The sequence below is a fragment of the Coenobita brevimanus genome, chromosome 28, assembly GCF_032717465.1.
Source record: "Coenobita brevimanus isolate Jiangsu-jjx chromosome 28, ASM3271746v2, whole genome shotgun sequence".
Classification (NCBI taxonomy): Eukaryota; Metazoa; Arthropoda; class Malacostraca; order Decapoda; family Coenobitidae; genus Coenobita; species Coenobita brevimanus.
In genome coordinates, this window is record NC_136981.1 from 3178581 (window position 1) to 3201245 (window position 22665).

General features: G+C 41.4%; 1 protein-coding gene across 1 annotated transcript; it reads right to left on the reverse strand.

The window, feature by feature from the left end:
• Positions 1-6110: 6110 nt before the first annotated feature.
• PIG-G (phosphatidylinositol glycan anchor biosynthesis class G) lies at positions 6111-22092 on the reverse strand. The gene is made up of 12 exons (XM_080268417.1): positions 21947-22092; positions 21086-21269; positions 20415-20624; positions 18120-18311; positions 16961-17088; positions 16137-16345; positions 15246-15347; positions 13887-14014; positions 9955-10200; positions 8440-9480; positions 7391-7548; positions 6111-6823 (listed from the first exon to the last, which is right to left on the reverse strand). The coding sequence occupies exons 1-12, from the start codon at positions 22090-22092 to the stop codon at positions 6598-6600; spliced, it is 2970 nt and encodes a 989-aa protein (XP_080124543.1). The 3' UTR covers positions 6111-6597.
• Between the last annotated feature and the right edge of the window lie 573 nt (positions 22093-22665).

Genomic DNA, 22665 nt, shown 5'->3' on the forward strand with positions numbered 1-22665 from the left:
AAATTTACGTAACTGTTTACAAATATTAACCCTTTCAGTACGGTCACACCTATATTTTATCCTTGCCATTATAGGATGTGACATTTCATTTAGCTCGGCATACTGCTGATTTTTTGACCTGCAGGGTTTACATTCCCCTCATTAACTCAGTATTAGGGGACTCATTAAACAAGACAAAATCAACTGGAAGCATAACTTATTATATTATTTACAAAGGCTCCAACATGCTTGCATGCACCGGCCTCGGTCATCTAATGGCTTCCCATGCTGCTCGATCTCTGGCAGCCTCCCTACTCAGTCCCTAATCCCTGAGGTCACACTCTATGACATCATCCCGGGTCTTTTGTGGTCTGCCTCTTGCAGCGCTACCCCTGACATTCACGCCTCTCATCATCTGCACCCATCTGTCGTCTTCCAACCTCTCAACACGCCAAAACCCCTTCTAGCTAACCCTCCTCAACACAGCACCAAGAATGTATGTTCAAATCCTATCCTTCCTCTCAACTTTTCAGTTGCAATCCTAGCCCCCCAGGCTTCATATTCAAGGATATCCTACACATCCATCTACTCTGTCATTTCTGTATATTTGGGTCTATGAATATCCTCTTCTGTTATTGCCCAGGTCTCACTACCATATAGTATTAATCTCTGACACATGCCATATACAAGGATCCCTTAGCATGGAATGAGAGCCCTCTCAGTGTTAAGAAAGACAACTGCTCTCTGAACTTCCTTCAACCACTTCTTACCCTAACCAAAGAGCAAACTCCATCTGCACCAACAAAACATAACATGTCCCCCAAATAACAGAACTCCTCTAGATACAGTACTCTCCAGCAGAATCAGTTATTTCATGCCTTTCACTCTCTACATGCTGTCCCTGACAAACCGCACACACAAAATCAACATTATTTTGAATCCTACCTGTAATACCACTACACAAGAATAAACTACAAAAAGATACCATTGTACAGCAGACCCTTTATAAATGCACTGTTGTGTTAACTATACTCTTTTCATTTTATCCTTGCCTAAAATTGCTATCTCTTCATCTTGACTGCTGAGCTGGAATTGTAGAGTAACACTATGGTATAATGCTAATCGTGAAATTCTATGGGCAGCATGTAGAGTCATAGCAATATTCTTTTTTTACCACTGAGCTATGTGAAATAAGCTACAAAAGAACAAAAATCTTGGCCACATTAGGGTGAGTGAACTATTAGCACCCTATGTTAATGAGAACTCTTTAAGTGGGCCCCTTTAGTCCATTACAATAAACCAATGTATTAACCAAATCTCAATGCCTAACTTCCATTTTCCTGATGAAACTATAACTTAAAGTTGCCTATTGATCTTCATCCTTGCTCTCATTATCTCCGACATTTTGCTCTCTCCTGGGAGCCCCCCCGACAGGGAATGGCGTTGACAACAGTTTCCAGATTACTCTATCTGCACGTATTTCTCTTACTACATCAAAAACAGTTCTTTCTCCTCCTTCTGTTTCATCAATATACAGCTCCATTCTCTACTCACACACCACATAAGGTCTGCTAACACTACCCTTGATCTCACTAACAAATTTTCTTTGGCACTCTATGTGAATTCACTGCATATGTCCATACCATCTCAATGTATTTTTTTTTATCCATCCATTAATTCCACATCTAATGCCTACTGGCATTACAGTACTGTACTTTCATTCCATAATACTCATATATTCACTAGTGTTTATACCATTCATCCTCCTTATGGCTGTAGCTGTTCAGATAAAGGTCGTTTCTACAGTTTACAACCTAGAAAGCTCCCTGTCACTCACAGTGCAGGTGTCACTCACTTATGTCAGCAATAAAATACTTTCATGCAGGGTTTTCTTAACTTCAGTGTTGATTATCCTATGCTTCTAAATGTAATGATCTAATTCTCCAATTACTCTTTTCCCTTTAATTTGCCTCTCTTTAATCTCAGACTCCATTTTGTCATATTTAAACGATGTAGCTTCCACATATTTGAAATTATCCTCCTCCTCACGTATTTTACTTCACATTTATTCACCATCTTTCCTCTCTCTACCCTGTACTGCCTGCCAAAATCTACTGTCATATTCCTTCCTTGCCTGCTGATTAGCTTAGAACAACAAATACTGTAGTGAGTGCTACTGTCATCATTGACACTGTTACAGCTACCATCAGTACAACATCTACCATCACTACCACAACTACTACCTATACTACTGCTGCAACTACCATTACTACCACTACCATAGCCACAATCACTACTATTCTCTTGTCAAGTTTTCTGCTGGTATCAAGAAGCATTCAAGGTAACAGAGCCATGTGCATTCAGGTCAGGCATGTAAATGGAAAGTGTATGTGGAATCCTAGTAACCTGAGTGTTTGAATAACCCCTTCAGTGTAGGTACATCTTTTTCATTTTGTTCTTGCTATCTACAAGTGACTTTACAATATGCAACTTGGGAAAGATCTGGCATACTGATGGGGTTAGTGTAGGTTACATCTACCCCTCTGATTTGAACAGTCTCTCCTAAGTTAAATAAGATGATCTGATAGTAGCAAAATAAATAAAAATAAACCATCATAGTTAAGTGGGCAATGAAGGCTGAACAAACATTATCTGGGAGTGTTATCAATGGCTGGTGCTAGAGAGGGGTACCTTCTCATGGTGACATGGATGCACCCAGATGGTGACGCTGAACTGTTATGCAAACGTGCCTCAGTTCCCTCCCTATCCCCTAAAAAGAGAGTGATGGACTGCAGGAGAAGGGTTCACAAGGTTTACATTTAGTTGAGCCTGGGGCCACAATAACAGCAATCACCAGGTGCCCTCTAGAGTCATTGTGAATATGCGATTTTCCTTACTCAGTCCAATGTAGTCCTGTTTTATTTTTCCTATCTCCAGACTTTTTTTTTTAAATTAAACTAGAGATATTTATCAACCGGAATGTCTGGATACAGCCTTCATTGATCTTTTCACTACTAGGGTGTTCTACTAAAGAGAGAGTAAAATCATCTGGTGGCTGCTAGAGACTGCAAACAAACAGTCACTAGCTTCTTGGGTTTAATGTTGAAAAAAATGTTCACTGCAGGCATCTGAGGGAAACGCTGCCACAAAAAAGTGCTTAGTATAATAAAAACATTTATTTAATTATTATAACAGTGTGCCATAAGCAATTATGGCATTTACACAGGCTCAAGACTAGAAGAATGTACTGCATGTAGATGATAACCCAAATGAACTTGATTTTAACAAACAGCATCTGTGCATATAAAATAAACTTACCATGGTGCAGTAAAGTACAAAACTAGAGTTCACTACTGTAAATTAGATTATCTGCATTTTTTAATGCAGTGAGGGTTTATTGTCAGGCACATAAGGTGAGACTATCAGTTATATACAGCACAACACATAATACAATTGACAAAATTACACTATCAGGTAAAAGGCCACTCCAATGTCATACACACATCACTGAGATTAACCTCATCAGTCTGATGATGCATTTTCATATCATACTCTTGCAAAAAAACAGATTATATTTATCTAAGGGGAAACCTTTTATGGTGAAAGGGTTAATAAAGACTGTATTGAACTCCAGTCCAAAAAGTCCCTCTTATGGTGAACAAACTGTCTAGAGACTGGATTGAAGGGGTTAAAATACAGTACAGTAATTCCTCACTGAACACTGCAGGTGTAAAAAAAAAAAAAAAAAAAAAAAAAAGTAAATTTAAAAAATAAATAAAACAAAAATCACTTTAAGTGAGGGTTAAGTTCCAGCAAGAAAAATATCTTCTCATTAATGATATATCATATCCAGGGATGCAAACAGGCATAAAAATGTACAGTATCTGATGATGCATTTGGGTGTATGGGTGACTTAATATAGTAGTTAATAAGCAACAGAAATAAAAGATACACTGTGATACCTGCAAGTCTGTTTCAACCCTGGCCCTTCAGTGAACATCCTGACCAACTGAACAAAGACATGTTAAATGAAATTTTTTCCTATATTAGGAATATGTTAAAGCATTATTGTGAAATATATGTAAACATGTTAATGAAGAATTGCTGTACTACAGTACAAGTATTATATTAATTTGCTTAATCTCTTCAATCATTTGATGTTCTTTTATTTTATTCTTGCTAACACAACAATCAAAGATGATTATATTCACCTTGGGAAGGACCTCATGGTACTGGTCATGTAAGATTATACAATATTTGACCTCTCCAATCCAGTAATCCCCACCTCTGGAAAAATCTGAAGAGGGTCCAAGTCCAGTCAAAACTATTGTATCTTCCCAACAAACAACATTTTCATAGGGACTCTAGAGTACCACAGTTACTTCATTTAGTTCCACTGATCAATGTACAGTATGATACCAGAGTGGACTCATACCTAAGAGTGTCATGAGATTACTTGACTAAGACACCTGATAATATTCCTCACTACATCTCTTAACACCTCACATTCTGCAGTAATGTATATGGATAATATGGGAGGGAGGAAAATGCTGGAAAGTGTTCAAGTTCTTTATTTCTTTAAATTTCTCTGTTGTTGTTTTGTTGTGACCCATGCCTCAAGTGAATGCAAATCCAGTGGACTCAGGCTGAAGCTGCCATTCTCCTGCAACTTACAATCCCTCTTTTGGAGGACAGGGAGTGGGTTGAAGGGTGTTTGCATTCTGCATAACCAGGCACCACAGCTGTGTGGTTATATCAGTTCCACCATGTGAAGGTGTCCCTCTCCAGCACCACTATATCTCTCCATGAACTTTAAGCTATTCCCTGTGTTTTTCTTTCACCCATTTCATCCATTTATCACTATGAATCAGTCATGATACTGTATACACTTGCAATGCCACCTTATGGCATTTTTCAACGAACAGAAATGTATTTCGCTGCTAACCTCTTTAGCCTGAGGATCTCTCCCTGGAGTTATAAAAAATCAACTACTGTATGAGAGAGAGAATAAAAAGTTCTTTGGAAGGAGGGATAAAAAGGCAAAAGTGGATGGATGAAATAGAAGAGTTTGTGATGAAGGGCAGCTTGATGTGGCACTGGGGAATGCACATGAATGACGAGAGAGATGCTTGAAAATGCTTTGCCAGGGTTACCCTGGATGAACTATGGTATGCCATTTGGCAAGAGACAGACAGCTGAGCCACCTTCATCCAAGGCTAGGAGCACAATAAAATTACTTCTTGTCCTAGTCAGTTGTTCTTGTGCATCTCCACCACCATTTCTTGCATGCCATGTCCTCTTCTAACATATCCAGTTTTCTCATCTCACCAATATTACCTGTTAATTTGAATATTTGTTTCCTTCTATCCATCACTCCCCACACAACTTCCCTCCACACCACCGTAACTGGGTCTTTTTTCATTCTCCCTATGTGCCCGTACCAGCACAATCTCGTCTCTTTCACTTTTGCATGAAAAGAAATGAAATAATATTACTGCTACAAAACCACTTATATATCTATCCACTTACCCATCCACTGCCGGAAGCTTAATTCTAAATTCATTCAGGGGGGTCATGATGAAAAAGCTTCCAAGCCTTTCTATCACAACTCATTACTGATTGTTCTAACCACACAAACATGCTTTTCCTCAAATGCAGTTGAAGATCCTTTATACTGATCTACCTCCTTAGGATATAACAGACAGCAATGATTTTCAAGACATGGTGATGCTAACTTTAGAGCTCAATAAACTTCTGATTATTAAGAGTTTCAAAACTGTTTGACTAAAATATGCATTGATATTATTGCCCTTAAGATTATTCCTCTACCATCTTTCACACCGTTCTCATGTAATGATCATAATGCTTAACCCCTCGGATGCATGTAGCATTCCTGAACTGCTGATCGGTAGACTGCGTCATCCATTCCAGAAGTCATGTGAAATATTGTGAACTTTTCAGTAATTTTTTGCACCTACTGCAAACTTATACTTGATGAGTGGGTTGCGAATCATCTGTGAGACTGTAAACTGGAGGGGCTCGATACAAACTTAATTCCTTCAATATGAGGGAACTTTCATAAACTGGATAAAAGTACCTGATGGTAGCAAGAATAACCAAGGACACAGCCTGGATTCAAGGGCTTACATCCATCACTCCCCTTCTTTAGAACCACCTACACCAGCTACTCAAAACCTGTAGGTGACACGTATACCAGTAATCATGCACATCTCCACACCCCATGCAAAAGTGTACCCACAGCCAAGGGTGGTGAGAGAGTCTTCTGGACTATTAATTCCATTATTCCAACTACTTTTCACTCACCTATACCCACTATTTAAACCTTTATGTAATCTGTAAACCTGTGCACACCTTCTCCACACCTTAGTTACAGAGTGGAATGATGATATGAGAAAGTAAGTGGGATCCCTTCATTTACTCAGCCACTCCACAGACTTTTACCCCCAATTATACCTACTACTCAAACCTCCACATAACCTATAAATTTTTGCACACCTCCACACTCCAGCAATAGTGTGTTAGTGTGGTGAGGCACAATGTTTGTGAGACTCCATAATAAATACACCATCCACCTACTACCGCACCCACCTACATCCGCTACTCAAATCTGTACGTAACCTGCAAGACTGTGCACACCTTCTCCACACCCCATATGTAGAGTGTGAGGGCAGTGAGAGACAGTGTATGGGCTCCCTCATACAGCAGCTTGGGGGTAAGGACAGTCCAGATGAAGAGGTGGTTGCGCTGGAAGGTCAGGTTGGCAAGATACAGCGCCAGGCAGCTCACACGTGCACACCACCAAACTCCAAGTGCTTGGTGGCGGCTGCAGGAAAAGCACTGTTAGCCCCTTGCTTATGTTGATGTCATTAATATACAATTCTTGCTATGGTCAAGTGATTAACTACTGTATCTTCCCAGTATTGTCTGAAGTTTATTAATCACAAGTAAAACAATACCAAAGACTAAATTGGAGTAAAACAATTTACTCCATGCCACCTAACTTGTCCACTGAGCTATACAGTACCTTCTCAACCACCATCCCAGACTCAAGGACAGTCAATGTGAAATTTACTAATATATAGTATTTATTGAGCATACCGTACTCTCTGGCACAGATCACCATTTAATCAACAGGACAAAAATTACCGATGTCAATCAAAAGTGACTTTTAGAAGAAGGTGAGAACGTATGGACAAGTCAGTCTGTGTGGAGTGTGGTGCCATCTCAGTTAGTTCAACTTTTCCACAACATTCACCAAACTTTAAGATGCTTAGTTCCTTGACTGTATCATCAAATGATTTTAATAAACTTACGAGAGATCATAACCATAACTCAAGCTATCCAACTCTAACAAACAAAACTAACTTAACCTACCCTGCCATGCACCTACCTCTCTCTATTGAGGTGAGTAAGGTATGCCAGGTGCGTGAGTGCAGGGGCAGCGAGTGTGTGGGTGGCAATTAGGATACCATGAAGGGCTGGGTGGAATGAACCAATGCCCACGAAGCCTGACCTCACTTCAATCGTGCTGAGACTATTGCTGTTACCCTGCCAAGAAGCCAAAAAGAATAGCTGATAACCATAAATTTTATATGAGGGGCAATAGTGTATAGCAAGCCTCTTGATCACCATTTATGGGAAAGATGAAAACATTTGATGTGGTTAGCCTGGATGCAATACTATACAGCACACTAAGCAGAAGGGTAGAGTGGTCAAATATATACACTCTACTCTCAACACAGGATTAATAAACAACTGTCAGAAACTATGGGCCCATCTACACCTTAGCATACTCAGTTCTAATATGGTCTCAATAATGTAAAATATATTTTCCTGAATGCAACCAGACACAAAATATGAGGTGGGTAAGGGAATAAGAATATAAGTCATCATCATCACTATCTTTATCATCATTCTAACCCTACTTAAAAAAAAGAAAAAAAAAAAAAAGTAACAATATACAACATAAAATACAGGATATCCTCATCAGAAGTCTGGGATGTGTTTTCAACTATAAATAATCCATGTTACTGGTGAAGCAAATCTGGGAAACTGGCAAATCAATTTCATAAATAGCAGTGGACTTTTGGCCACCAATTTCTCTATAAGTCATTAAGGACTTAACTTCTGGAATAAACATTATTTTTTTACTTCTTGCTACTCCCAGACTATTTTTTGTTATTTAGAATAGCCTAGGCTAACTGAATTGGACGAGCTATGTGTAGCTAGCCACCACTGTCTCTTTCAATAGAAGGATGCCCTCCCAAATCTAATAAAATCATCCATAGACAGTAATAAAATGAAAATGATGGCCCTGGCTGTAGGGACTATTGATGAGTAATAAAAAAAAAAAATAATAATGAGGACTTTACTATAATAACTAATGAGGTTGCCACATCCCATATCACACCACATGTGGTATGGTGTGGTATGACTAACCTGGTAAAAGAAGTGGGCCAGTGCCAAGATGTGAAGAGTGAGGGCAGCAGTGGCTGGTGTTAGGCGACGAGTGAGGGCCAAGCGGTGGAGGAACCACGAGGCCAGACGGTCTTGTAGCAACAGAAGGGCCAACAAAGGGGTGTTGTCTGGCCGTTGCAGCAGAAGGGCCAGAAGAGCCAGCGCTGCATAGCTGTGTCGCAGCAATGTTTCAGTACGACCCTCACTACCCTCATCCCCTTGGTCCTGGTCCTCATACTGTTGCTGGTCCTGGCTCTGGTCTTTGTGACCGTGGGGTCGAAAAGTAACGAGCTGGGCACGCCACAGGCCACATACAAACAGGAGGAATATGGCCACATGAGCCAGCTGTGCCTCTAGGGTGCCAGTCACAGTCAGGAAAGGAAAGTGGTGGCCATATGTGCCAACACAGGCAAGAAGTACCAGTGGCCAGCAGGTGGGTCCTAGCAGGGCCAGTGTCAGACCCAATCCACCTATCACCGCACCCATCATCACCCTGTCCCCTTGCCCACGCAACATATCTCCAAGGTCCTCCAGGTGGCGCCATTTGTCCCCCGTGGCATTCCAGGCTCTCAGCAGCCGGGCCAGCACCAAACTCAGGCCCAACACCACCATCACCCTACGACCCCGCACCCTAACCTTGCCCCCACCCCTCACGTTGGTGGGCAGGGTGGGACCCACCAGAGCATCTGGATCATCATCTTCCAGACCTCTGTATGTAGCTGCCTGTCCCCACTTCCCTCCACCAGACCTCCTTCCACCCCGACCTGCCTCAGCCTTGATATACTGGGCATTCAGGTCTGCCCCCTGGACCCCTCCACTGTCCCCGCCCCGCCCCGACTGGTCCCTGAGAGCATGTGCAGCCAGGGAGATGACGAGAGCAAAGTGTAGTGAAGTGGCCAAGAAGTAGACAGTCTGGTGCTCCTCCTCCACCAGGCTCGTCCCCAGCAGACTGATGGTGTGGACTGCACATCCTCCCACACATCCCCACCACACCCACCCACCACTTGGCCCACCATCACTGCTCTGCAAGCAACATGCCCAGAATCAACTAATGGATAAAAGAAAAAGGACAGGTCGAGTCAACATAGACCCATCATAATGGCTATCGCTGCCTACAGGTAGAAAACTAACAGGTTATTAATTTCTAGTTCTAAATTCTGTCACAAGTTACCTTCCTACCTTCCAGCATATAGCCCTTAGTACTGTTGTATTAGTTCATCATCATATCATAAAAATACACTTACTCTCTCACATTTCAATGACTCACTTTCACCTGAAATAAGAAAAAAAAAAAATAATAATTTGATATTAACTCCAACAGTGTGATATAACTGTCCTAAAGATGAGAGAGTTAATGGTACCAGTGTGAACTGCCTCATGTTCTTACAACTCACTTTCAGTTGAATAAAATTACCAAATATTACCTGAAACATAATCTTACCACTGTCCAGACCATGAGAGGGTCAATTACAGGTTTCCATACCAAATGAGACTCACCTTTGGTACATATCTCCTGCCAACACTTGCTAGGGCAGTTGCCGTGACAACCAATATATAAACAACCGGGAGCACCAACAGCCAGGGTGTGGGACTGAGGGGATAGCATATGGCAGTGGCAGGGGTGGCAGCACAAAGGAGGAGCCAAGCCACCAATGCCACAACACAACACCAAGCCACCAGCATCGACGTCACTTCACGATGGGGAGGTTGGCGAATATGACGGGACAGAGAGATAAGACAGATCTGTTGGGAGGGAGAGTGTGAATCAGATGCAGAAGAGACCTTTCCTATGGTAGAAAAAACCATATGACAGCGGCAAGAATAAAATTAGTAATTCACCATCATCATCATCATCATCCGGACCTCCCTTCCCACCCAAGGGCAGGGTGAGGAGTAGAAATGTCCAGACAGCCCAAGTCTGCCCAATTCAATGGACCATGCTTCCATTAACTCATCATTCAAGCCCCCAGAATCCTGGCTCTATCTCATACACCAAAATCATTCACCACATTCCGTTGCTTCACATAATGTATCCGATACAGTCAATCCGGATGCTGTCATGTTAAAAAGGGGTGCCAAATCCCTGATCATGCACTTCTTCTCACAATATTCACCCAGCCACCTCGATCTCTTGCAAGTCCCATAACCTCACCGACTTCCATAGCTTTCTTCCTCACACACTCATGTACCATAGCCCTCCACCTTCTCCTTGGCCTACCACGCCTCCTCCCTCCTTCAAATTTGCTCAGATATACCATTTTCACCACTCTATCGTTATCCATTCTCTCCACATGACCAAACCATCTCAGTACACTCTCTCAGATTCTGGTGTCCACAGACTTCCTCACTCCACATCTTTCACATATCACATTATTTCATATCCTATCCACTCTCTGTACTCCGCAAACATTCCTCAGCAGTCCCATCTCCACTGCTCTCACTCTTGACTTTTCATTTTCATGCCACACCATAGCCTCACATCCATCTGATGAAGTTGGCAATAACATTCTTTCATGTAAGCCTTGTGCAGCTGCAACACTCAAGCCTCTGTTTCTTATCAAGGCCATCATAGCATTAGGTACTTTCCTTCCTTGTGTCACTATGATTTCCACTTCTATTGCATATTTTCCTCTCTTCTATCACTGTACTCAGGTATTTGAACTCTCACCAATTCCAGTCTCTCTCCATTCACTGCAACATCACACTGGGAGTCACCTTCTCTTTAAATAACCATCATATTACTCTTTTCTACATTTACTCTCAAGGCACAAAGCTCACAGACAACGGCAAAACTCTGAACTAGTCTATCAAGTTTTTGTCTGGTATTTGTTAGTACTGCATCATCAGCATACAACAAATTTCAGTTAATCCATCCATCACCATTCATTACCAACGTCATCCCCCTCACCATTACTCGTGTTTTTACTTCTCTCATCACCCCATCCATATATATAATGAACAACCATGGGGATATCACACAACCTTGTCGCACGCCCACAATGACTGTGAACCATTCACTTAAATGCCCATTTACCCTTACACATACCTCACTACCATCATAAAAACTCTTGAAGGCACATAGCAGCTTACCATCTACACTGTACATGCATAAAATCTTCCACAATCCTTCTCTGTCTACTTTGTTGTATACTTTTTCCAGATCCATGAATGCCATAAACACCTTATAATCCTTCTCACAAGCCCTTTCCACTGCCTGACTTACTGCAAATATTTGACCCACACATCCTCTGCCACTCCTAAAGCCACCCTGTTCATCACTCACTAGGACTTCTGATATCTCTCTTACTTTCTCTATACTAATTCTTCCATATACCTTCCATACAACACTCAATAAACTTATGCCATGATAATTTTTGCACTCACTTCACTCCCCTTTATTTCTGTGAAGGGGTACAATCACAGCCTTTTTCCACTCTGCTGGCACACTTTCACTCATCCATGTACTTTATTTTGCTCTCTCCATTACACTTAATCATCTCTGCATACATCTCATCAACCCCTGCTGCTTTCCTATTTTTCAGGTGCTTCACAGCGTGCATCATCTGTGCAAGAGTTACGTTTCCTGGCACTGCATTCCTTCTCTGAACACCCCCAGAACCAATCATGTTTACAGCCACTCTGCTCTCTATATTCCCATTCATCATGCTTTCAAAATATTCTTTCCATCTGGTTCTTACTTCATCCCCATGGGTTAATATAGTCCCATTCATCACGCTTTCAAAATATTCTTTCCATCTGGTTCTTACTTCATCCCTATGGGTTAATAATCTACCACTTACATCTTTCACACTTTCACATTTCTTTCTATTGTCACTTCTACATTTCTGCACCTCTTTCCAGAATAACTTCCTATTTTCAGAGTAATTTGCATTCATTTTTCTCCCTAGATCATCATTTACCTACTTCTTTATCCTCTTCACTAGTCTCTTTACATGCTTTATGCTCTCAATACATTCAGTTCTCATTTCAACTGAACCCTTGTTCTGTAATCACTCTAGCCACTTCTTCCTCTTTTCCTCCACTGCTCACTTAACCTCTTCATCTCACCATGCCGTACCTTTCTTTGTTGTTGTTACTCTTGCCACACCACACACTGCTTTAGCATTCCTAAGTAAGCAATCCCTATATGCATTCCACAGGCTGTCCAGATCCATTTCATTCCAAGTCACTGATTCTAGCTCCTCCCCTACTTTGGTCCTGTATTCATCTGCCATTTCTTTGATCCTCAGCTTCTTGACTTTCAGTGTTTCTCCTTGACTGCTCCTCTCTTTCCTGGTCCACCTCCCTCTTCTCAGATTGATCTTACATACCACAACCATATAACCTGACAGACCTCCGCATTGTCCTCTCATGGCCCTCATATCAGTAACCATTCCCAGCATCGACCTCTCTACAGCACGTAATCAATCAGGCTCCTTTCAACACGATCCCCATTCCCTCTATACCATGTATATCTATGTGCATCTTTGTGTTTGAAATATGAGTTACAAATGCACAACCTCCTTTCCTGACACATGTCTTTCAACTGCTTCCCATTATCATTTTCTCCTGGTACTCCATTACAACCCATTATGTCATCCTCAGGACCAATGCCTACTCTTCCATTCATGTCGTCCATTATGATCACTTTATAGCTCCTGGGCATTTCTCCCACTGCTTCATCCAGCTCATCCCAAAACCTGTCTTTCTCTCTCCCACTCCTGCCATCACACAGTGTATATTCTACAACCACTGCCACTAGCACCTTCTCAAACTTGAACTATACATACATACATCTCGAGCTGACACATTTATAAACTCTCCCTCTACTCTGCCACACTTCATCTACAACAATGCAACTCCTTCCTTGCATCTTCCTCACCCATTCATGCCTGCCCTTACAAACTTTACACCCTTCCACTCCTCCATTTCACACCCTTTCATCTTTGTTTCACACAATGCCATCATGGCATTTCTCAGACTCCTGAACACATTCACCACTTCCATCCTCTTGCTCTCCTCATTCACATCTCTCACATTCCATATGGCCAATCGAATCTGCCCATTTGGTTGGGGCCCTGGGCAGGTATTAGGCCCTCCCAGGATCTCCGAAACATTTGCCATGATTAAGTGATTTTAGAAAGGGGAATCTGGGGGACACATAACCCGGCCAAAAACCCTGGTTGTATGGTTACCACCCAGCATAGTAAATGGTTTCCTGGTACAGGAAACCATTTGGCTTGTCACTCAGTGTAGAGACCATAAGGTATCCCTACAATGAATGGGTGGATGATGGGCACCCCCATCTACCACAAACACAATGATGAGGACATTAATCCCCTATATATATATATATATATATATATATATATATATATATATATATACATATATACAGCGCTAACATACAAACAAACAGACTCTCTCACCACCAGGACTGCCAGTAGGGAAGTGAAGATGGTTGGAAGGTCATAGCTCTGTTGACGCGAGGTGAGTTCCTTCGAGGCCACACGCTCACTCTCTTGGTAGAATCGCACAGCTCTCTCTCCATCTTTGACTGTGGGTTTGGAAAACTGTAATTTATATCTGTCTGTCAGTCTATCTATTCATTTATCAGTCTATCTGTCTGTCTCCTTATCTGAGTATATCCTTATCACCTGAAACTATGCACTTTGATATCCTGTAGAAATGTATAATTCTCTTTCTATCCTTGGATGGGTGTTAGGAAAAGATTTTAACTTTTGTCTCTCTAACATTTAACATTATGTCTGTGTACTAACCCACCAGTCTCTAAAGCAAAACCTGCCCAGTATTCTAAGTATTTCATGTACAAAACTTGACAGCTCAAGAAATGACTTCCTCAATCTGTCTTTCCATTTTCCTCTGATGTCAACTTCCCTGTCTGGTAAGTTGCTTAACTGTATGAATCTTGTGTGAAGTATAAATATATGTAGTTTTCTTTAGATTTCTCAATTTATTATTCAGTTTGTTATACACATGTATTAATCATTAAAAACCACTGACTTCACTACTATAACCTTGTGGAAGAAAATGTGCCCTTGCACTATTCTGGTGGTCTAGGTGGCTGTGTCAACAATGAATCTGTGACTGCAAGAATGACTATGATAAAAAAAAATGGAACTGTTAGGAAACAATATAAAAGTTGCTATAAATGACAAGAATACTAATGAAGTGAGATACTGTATTAATTTCCTACTGATGGATGAGTGAAGACACACAAGATATTGTGACTGCATTCACAGGGACTTGAAGTCTCTCTTCACTGTTACGAATGGTATGAATTGACCATATGTTCAATTCACGCTTATCTCCAATTAGGAACAGAAGTGATGTGTTGCAAAATAACAACCAGACTGAAATACAGACAGCTACTGGCCAACATATACAGGCAAAGTATAATTTGCATCAGTCTACCCTCCATGATATAGCTACTGGCCAACATATACAAGCAAAGTATAATTTGCATTGATCTACCCTCAGTGACATAGGAAGGATATTTCTACCATATTTACTACAAACACCCATATGCATACCATGAATCCACATTAAAACTGCTTGCATACAAGTCTGTTCCTTATGTTTAGGAACTGCCCCTCCCCCCTTTCTTGTTTTTTACAAAACCTGACTTTTCATAATATGTATCTGCAGTATGAAGCTCTGGACTTATATAATATTGATAACAAAGGTCTAACAGTAGTTATGTCAACACCACCACATCTAACTCAACCATCACTACTGACTTCACAAACACCACCACTACCACCTACCCCTGTTAGTACTAATATTCTTGGCCTCAGCAAAGACAGGATGTGATTCAAGATACAACTTGTGGAGCCGTGTTGCCTCCTCAAACAGAAGTTCAGCATTGCCTGGAAAGACAAAAATTATCATCATCTCATGATCATCAACACTGATTTTGTCATCACAGTCATCACTATAATTACTATTGCTCAGTTCCATACTCTTCAAAAAAAAAAAAAAAAAAAAAAAAAAAAAAATTGGGCAGGATCCAGATACAGGAGAAGAAAAGAAAGCATAAAATTAGAATCACTCAATAACCAGGGAAATGACCCATACATCCAATAATTTATCATTCAAGCCCCCAGTCTCATAATTGTATGATCGTAATCATTGTGGCAGCTGTTACTCCTAAGAAATGGGATAGGCATGATCTGGAACAAAAAATAAGAATGCACACTAAGAAAACTATCAAACAAGTATCATTCACACACCATTCAAGCTCTCAGTATCTTAACTAATCAGAACTACTGTATACCCACTCCTCCACCAATGACAGTCACCCAATGAAGCACCACACACTCACCTTAAAACAAATCACAGTCATCGTACATTCACTCTTTAACCAATCACATTCACCCTCTGACCAATCATATTCACCCTCTGACCAATCACATTCACTCTCTGACCAATCACATTCACCCTTTGATCAATCACACTCACCCTTTGACACATCACATTCACCCTTTGACCAAACAATCATCATACATTCACTCTTTGACCAATCAGTCATTGTACATTTACTCTTCGACCAATCAGTCATCATATAATCACCCTTCAACCAATCACAGTCACTGCACATTCACACTTCGACCCATCACAGCCATCACACGAATGCCCTTCAACCACTCACAACTCACCATGGTCAGGATTTAACCCACACGAGCGGGCCACGGAAAGAAGCTGGCGGGCAACTCTGCGATGTCCGGCCAAGCGTTTGTGCAAGTCAAGGTGGGCCAGGACAAAGGGCAGGGGACGGCCAAGATTGCTCAAAGGGATGTCCAAGCCAGTAAGGACAGCAAGAGTGGTTGTGAGATCTATTTGGCGTGCCTCTCGTACAGTGGTATCCCTGTGGTTTGTTGGAGGTCTATTAGGGAACAAAGATAGCCAAACTGCTATGCAAGTGACAAGGGTAAACTGTCTCAATATCTTACTCTCTCTTGCTCTCACTGTCCCCCATCCTCTTCATCCCATCTCTCTATGGTTTGTTAGAGGTCTATTAAAGGTCAAAGATAGTCATACTCATCATCATCATCACCCATTACTCTTTTCCTCCAAAGGATAGGGTGAAGTAGGGTCCAGATGGCATTGGAAAAAAAAAAAAAAGTCTGCCCAACTGAATGGCTAGATATTTAAATGAATGACTAACATTTTTTTTTTTTTTCTACTTTCTCCCTTTGAAGAGGCAGTCTACATTCAGGTAAGGGGATGACTTCTAAAATATCATAGCTTTTTACATACAAATGCTACTATAAGTTGGGGAAAATGGCAAACCAGCTTTATATATACTCTAGCACTGAAACTTTGGTTATTGTTTTTTTTTTTTTTTGTAATTTACTGTGGAGTTAATAGCAAAAATGGATTAAAAAAAAAAAAAAATACCAGTAGTTACAACATGGACTGTCATAATATGGAACACTTCCCTGACTTCCAGTGAAGACTTCCTGATGGTGTCATTACTCACATATTGGTAGGGAATGTGTTGGAAATGAGAAGGGCTGATGTGGTGACTTCAGAATGTGATGAACCCCCATGCCCACCTGCATCACTCATCCCATGGTCACCACACACTACGATAAGGAACCTCTCACTCTGTTAGAAGTAAGCCTTATGTTAGCTGGACAAAATGAGAATTATGTATACATTTGTGAAGATGTGGAATAAGGTACAGGCAAACCTCAATTTACGATTGTGAGGCATTGCTGGAAAACCAATAGGATAATAATCAACTGAAAATTAAACACATTATAACATGCATTCATTGAAGATACATTCTGGAAATGGTCAGCCACACAACATAAGCATAAAAATGTTTCCAACTCACCTGAACTGGTAATCATTTCACTTCACTGTACTTCACTTATTACTCCACCTTCAGCATCGTAACACTGTTTGATCACTAACACTAACACTCCTGAGTGACTGAGTTCACAGGTCATATACAAACAGATGAAATGACTTAATTGTGTCGATGTCCAATGAGGCTTTGTATAGGATTATAACAATTGTAAATTGAAAAATTGTGCTAAAATCTTGATTGTATAAACAAATGATCACAAATTTGTCGATCATAAAACAAGGTATGCCAGTAACTTACTGACTGGAGGATTGAAGAGTGTGCTTAGATGGCATAGTGGAAACAGACAGATATGTTGGTAAGATACAATGAGGATTACAGTTATTCATAAAGATGTGAGTTAAGGAAGTCTGTTGATTAATGGGTGCAAGAGGGTGTCCTTAGATGCTATGGTCAATATCTATCATTCTGATGGACAGCACACAAGTAGGTTCCATATGATAACCATAATTCATAAAAATGTAGAGTCAGGAAGTCTACTGACAATGGGTAGAAGAAAATGTGCCTATGGTATAACTATTTTCTCTCACACAGGTAGAAATAAACACATACAGAGGTTGAAGTGGATGAGAAACACAGAGATTTAGGAAAAATGTGTAGAACAGGGGTTTACTGCTCAAGGGGCAGAAGAGAATGTAGTTTCACTCTATGGTCATTATCTCTACTTCTGTTGGTAACAGACATATAGGTCAGTTGGACAGTTATGAAATATGGAGACTCATGTAGATGTGGAGCAAAGAAGCCAACTGATTTCTCTCAACCTAACCCTGTCTTGTAGAGCTTTGAGTATATCCCTTAGCACTGTGTCCATCTCAATCAATTTTGGTCCTATAAGATGGCTGGTCGGACCCTCCAAGTGGCCAATGTGGTCGAGGCCAAGGTAATGGAGGATAAGTACATCCCATTGAGCTGAGGGTGACAGCTCTCGCTCAAGATGCTGTGTCACACTGCGGTCAACCTGAAACACAGTAAGACATTGAGTCATATTTTAAGGGCTTTGGTGATTTAGCAGTACCTCTTCCTCTGTAATTTACTGTATTCGGCACATTACAATTCAATATCCTCTTGTATGCAACTGATACAAACTAGAGTATGTCCATCATTTGTATCGAATCTTTTATAAAGGCTCCAACACACTTGCATGAATTGGCCTTGGTCACCTAATGGTGGCTCTCCATTCTGCTTGATCACTGGCAGCCTCCCTGTTAAGTCTCTTATCCTTGAGGTCACATTCTATGACCTTGTCCCTGGTCTTTTTCAGTCTGCCTCTCACAACCCTACCCCCGACGTTCACACTTTTCACTGTCTGCACCCAATTGTCATCCCCTAACCTCTCCACATGCCCAAACCATCTCAATCTACCCCTCCTTATCACAACACCAATAAATTCTAGTCCCATCTTTCCTTTCAACTCTTCAATCATAAACCTAGCACCCCCCTCCCCCAAGGCCTCGCACTCAAGGACACACTACATATCAACCTAATCATTGTCATTTCTGTACGTTTGAGCCTATGAATATCCCTTTCCTTTGCTACCTAAGTCTCACTACCATACAGCATTACACTCCCAACACACGTCCCATTTGAAGATCCCTTAACATGGAGGGAGGGCCCTCTCAATGTCAGGAGAGGCGACAGCTCCCCGAACTACCTCCAACCACTCCTTACCTTTGCCACAGAGCTAGCTCCAGCCCCACCTCCAGCACATAACAGGTCCCCCAAACAAAAAAACTCTTCCACACACTCAAGAGACCTACCAGTAAAATTAATCCTTTCACACCTGACTATCTCTACATGCTCTCTTCAACACATCGCTCACACAAAATCAGTAATATCTCGCAGTCTACCTCTAATACCACTACATCTCTTATGCACCCACATATTAAAAATACTGCACACAATGGAGTTACTTTCCATACCCTAGTGGCAAACCACACATGGCCATTCTCCCTCTGCTTTGACAGTACTGTCACCAGGAGCAAATGGGCCTGGAGTTAGGCTGCTCAGATTTGACATTTAAGGCATGGGTATCCAGCCTCAATTGTCCCTATGCAACATTAGGTGAGCAATAAACTCTAACAAGCTCCATTTGGTTGAAGTGCCTTAACCAATGAAACCACCTGGTGTCATCTGGCTATGGGGTTACCAACCAGCATAGTAAATAAGTGCCTAGGTTACAATAAACTGCTTGGATTGTCACTCAGTGTAGAGTCGCCTGATGGCAGCACTACATCGAGTAAGTGGATGGCAGGTGCCATCACTCACCGCAGAGCAGAAATATATAAATAACAAAAGAAGAATAGGCTATCTGTTGTCGTTAACCCTGGTCTGCTTGGCCAAGCTGAGCCATCAACCAAAAGCAAGGATCACCCCTACAGAACCACCCCATGCGGTCAATCAATGTTTCCTTGCAGAAGACAGTACCTCGCCACAACAAAGCATAGGATGGAATGTGAAGGTAAGTAGAATCTGCATCCTAAATCACCAAGAAATAAGTACTACAAAGCCCCCTATGCCACCTAAAATACTGTATGACCCAAAGAAGAGGGACTGGTGGGGGTTGGGCTTGGTTAGATACGGCTTTAGTTGCAATGAAATGATATATAACACTGGGTTAGGTCTGAGTAAAGTTTTCAGATAATGTAATAGCATTGTACAGACACATACTTTACTGCCAGCAGTCACATACGGTACTGTACTTTACTGCCACAACAGGCATGGGCCAGTCACTGACCATTTACCAATTATGTATGGGTGACACAAGCCTAAACTTAAACAGTGTACTCCTGAGCTATGCTACCCAATCCTGATTCTATTTTGGCAGTAACAACAACTGAGTAATTATAACCAGCTATCCATACATAACACCACTTTATTAGTACATACACATTCTTTCTCTCACCTACCCACATCCAACCACCCTCTCATCATCATCAAAATGGTATAATGTAAGCTCCAAAAACATGGAAAGAGAAAGTACAAAAGTTGGAAAGCTACCAACAGCATACTTATTTAAATGAACCAACCAATCATTCACACATCATTCAAGCCACTCCCTCACCTCTGTATAATCACTGACAAAGAAGGACGTCACAGCCTGATGTTGGTTAAAGTGGTGAGGAAAGAGTCGTAGCCATGTGTCATCCCCGTAGAAGTGGATCCGCCTTCCTCGCTCCTTCCACCGGCGGATTAGGTTGTCCTCAGTTAGCTCACTTGCTCCAAAATTCTCAACAACATCCATGAAACCAGGTATTCCACCAGTAACCATTGACTGTCACAGATATGAGAGAAGTCAACACAGGAATAATAAAATGCTGGGACCTAAAGATTCTAAAACAGCTACTCCTCAATTCAAGTTTAGAATATGTGCAGGTGTAATACTGTTATAGGTATGACATAATTCTGGGTCATGACTGTGAGGGGCAATCACATGGTGGCAATGATATAGCCACTGCATGGTTATACAAAATGCCCCTACACTCTCTCCCTATTCCCTGAAAGGAAGATGATGGACTGCAGGAAAAGGGCAACCTCAGCCTGCAATCCACTAGGTTCAAATACAATTACAGTAAGTCTTGGGTGACCATACAGTATATACAGTACAACAACAACAACAACTCAAACATGACTGCGAGGTTAAAAGCATGAAAAGAAAAAATAATAATAATAATTTCTGACTTCAAAACAACTTCATAATGACTTGAGCAGCTTTATGTGATGACTCTCTCTCACCTTCAGCCTGGGCAGGGTGACAGTAGGTGAGGAAGTGTGAAGGATGTAACCCCTTGCACTTCCACTTTCCAGGAGCTTGTGGAGGTGTGGCATGAGGGGCTGCCGTGTAGAAGCCAGATGATCGGCTCGTAATGCATCAATGACCACCAGGACTGTCTTATCCACTTCTGATGATTTCACTGGGCTGGGAAAAGATATGAAAAATGGATAGAGAAGAGGAAGAAGACAGAGAGAAAAGATAGGGAAAAAAGGACTCAAAGGATAGGTGGAGAAGAGGAGGGAGACAGAGAGAGCAGAGAGGAGAGGCAGAGCAGGAATGATCAAATGATTGCCTTATCCACCTTTGTCAATTCTGTTGGGCTGGGGTGAGATAAGAGAACTGGAGGTGAGAGAAAAGAGATGGATGATGGAGAAGAGAGAAGACAGAGTGAATAAAGATGGAGAAGAGTGGTAAGAAGTAGAAAATATCAAAAACAAAAGCACTGTTTTATCCCCTTTAATACACTGAGCTGGGCTGAAAAGAGATTAGGAGAAATGAAGGGAGGGTTGGTGAGATGGAGAGATAGAGTGAAAGAGAGAGGAAAAAGAATGATGCAAAATGGATCAACTGACTACAAATAAGGACTGTTGTATCCATTTCTGCTGAATCTGTAGCTAGAACTGGAGATACAAAAATTGAAGGAGTGGAGGAAGGGCTTGAGAGATGGAGTGAGCTTTCTAGTTTCCCAGATTTAATAACTGTACAAGTTGTCCTCAGTTTTGGTGATAAAAATTTAGCAGATTTTGGAAAGTTTTGATAAAATATCAGCAGATACAGTACTAACAAAATGAGTTTGCATGCATGTGTGTGTGTGTACCCACCTGTCCAACGTATCATCAAAGGAGTGCATAAGGGCAGCAGTGTCTGGGTGGGGGCGGATGGTTATGATGCCGGTGAGATATGCTAGGACGGCTCCAACCACTGCACCCTCCTCCGCCAACAGCCGTACCACACCTTTCACAAGCATCCTGCCTCATCCACTGCTGCAAAATATCATCATCAAAAGGAGATGACACCTTCCAGAAGATACTATCATCCTGCTGCACCATCATCAAATACCAGTAAAGTAGCTATCACCATCATCATCAAACACTTTTATCAACATAATAGGCTATTACCAACACCAATTTAATAAAAAGGGTGGACAGTCAGTGTAACTGTTGATGAAACCAACTACACAACCCCACCAGTTTTACACGCAGACTGTGGCAAGTAGACACCCGGTGCAAGACTGATTTGGTCCACAGTCAGTCTGATACTAAGCATTTGTACCTAATAACACAACCGAATATGACCTAACCTAACCTAAAACAACTTAACCTAACCTACCCTAACTTATCCCAAGCTAACTGACCACTACAATTTGGGGAAGGATGAGTTTCATGTTTGAACTGACCCACTGCCCTCCGTAGTATGTCATCACCGACGTCAACAAACCTTGGTGTTGTTCAGTGACAAATGCTATTTCCACAGAATGTGGGTGTCATACATGAATTATATATTCTTTAGTAACATAAATGTTATTTCTGTAGAATCTAGG

Bases quoted from the DNA above. Each gene is read 5' to 3' on its own strand.
- PIG-G (XM_080268417.1), bottom strand. From the start codon at position 22,092: ATGCTTGTGAAAGGTGTGGTACGGCTGTTGGCGGAGGAGGGTGCAGTG. The intron at 18,312-20,414 runs GTGAGGGAGTGG...ACTGTGTTTCAG, and splicing joins TTGTCAGTGATTATACAGAG to GTTGACCGCAGTGTGACACA. The intron at 6,824-7,390 runs GTAGGTGCATGG...CTTTTCCTGCAG, and splicing joins ACTCACCTCAATAGAGAGAG to CCGCCACCAAGCACTTGGAG.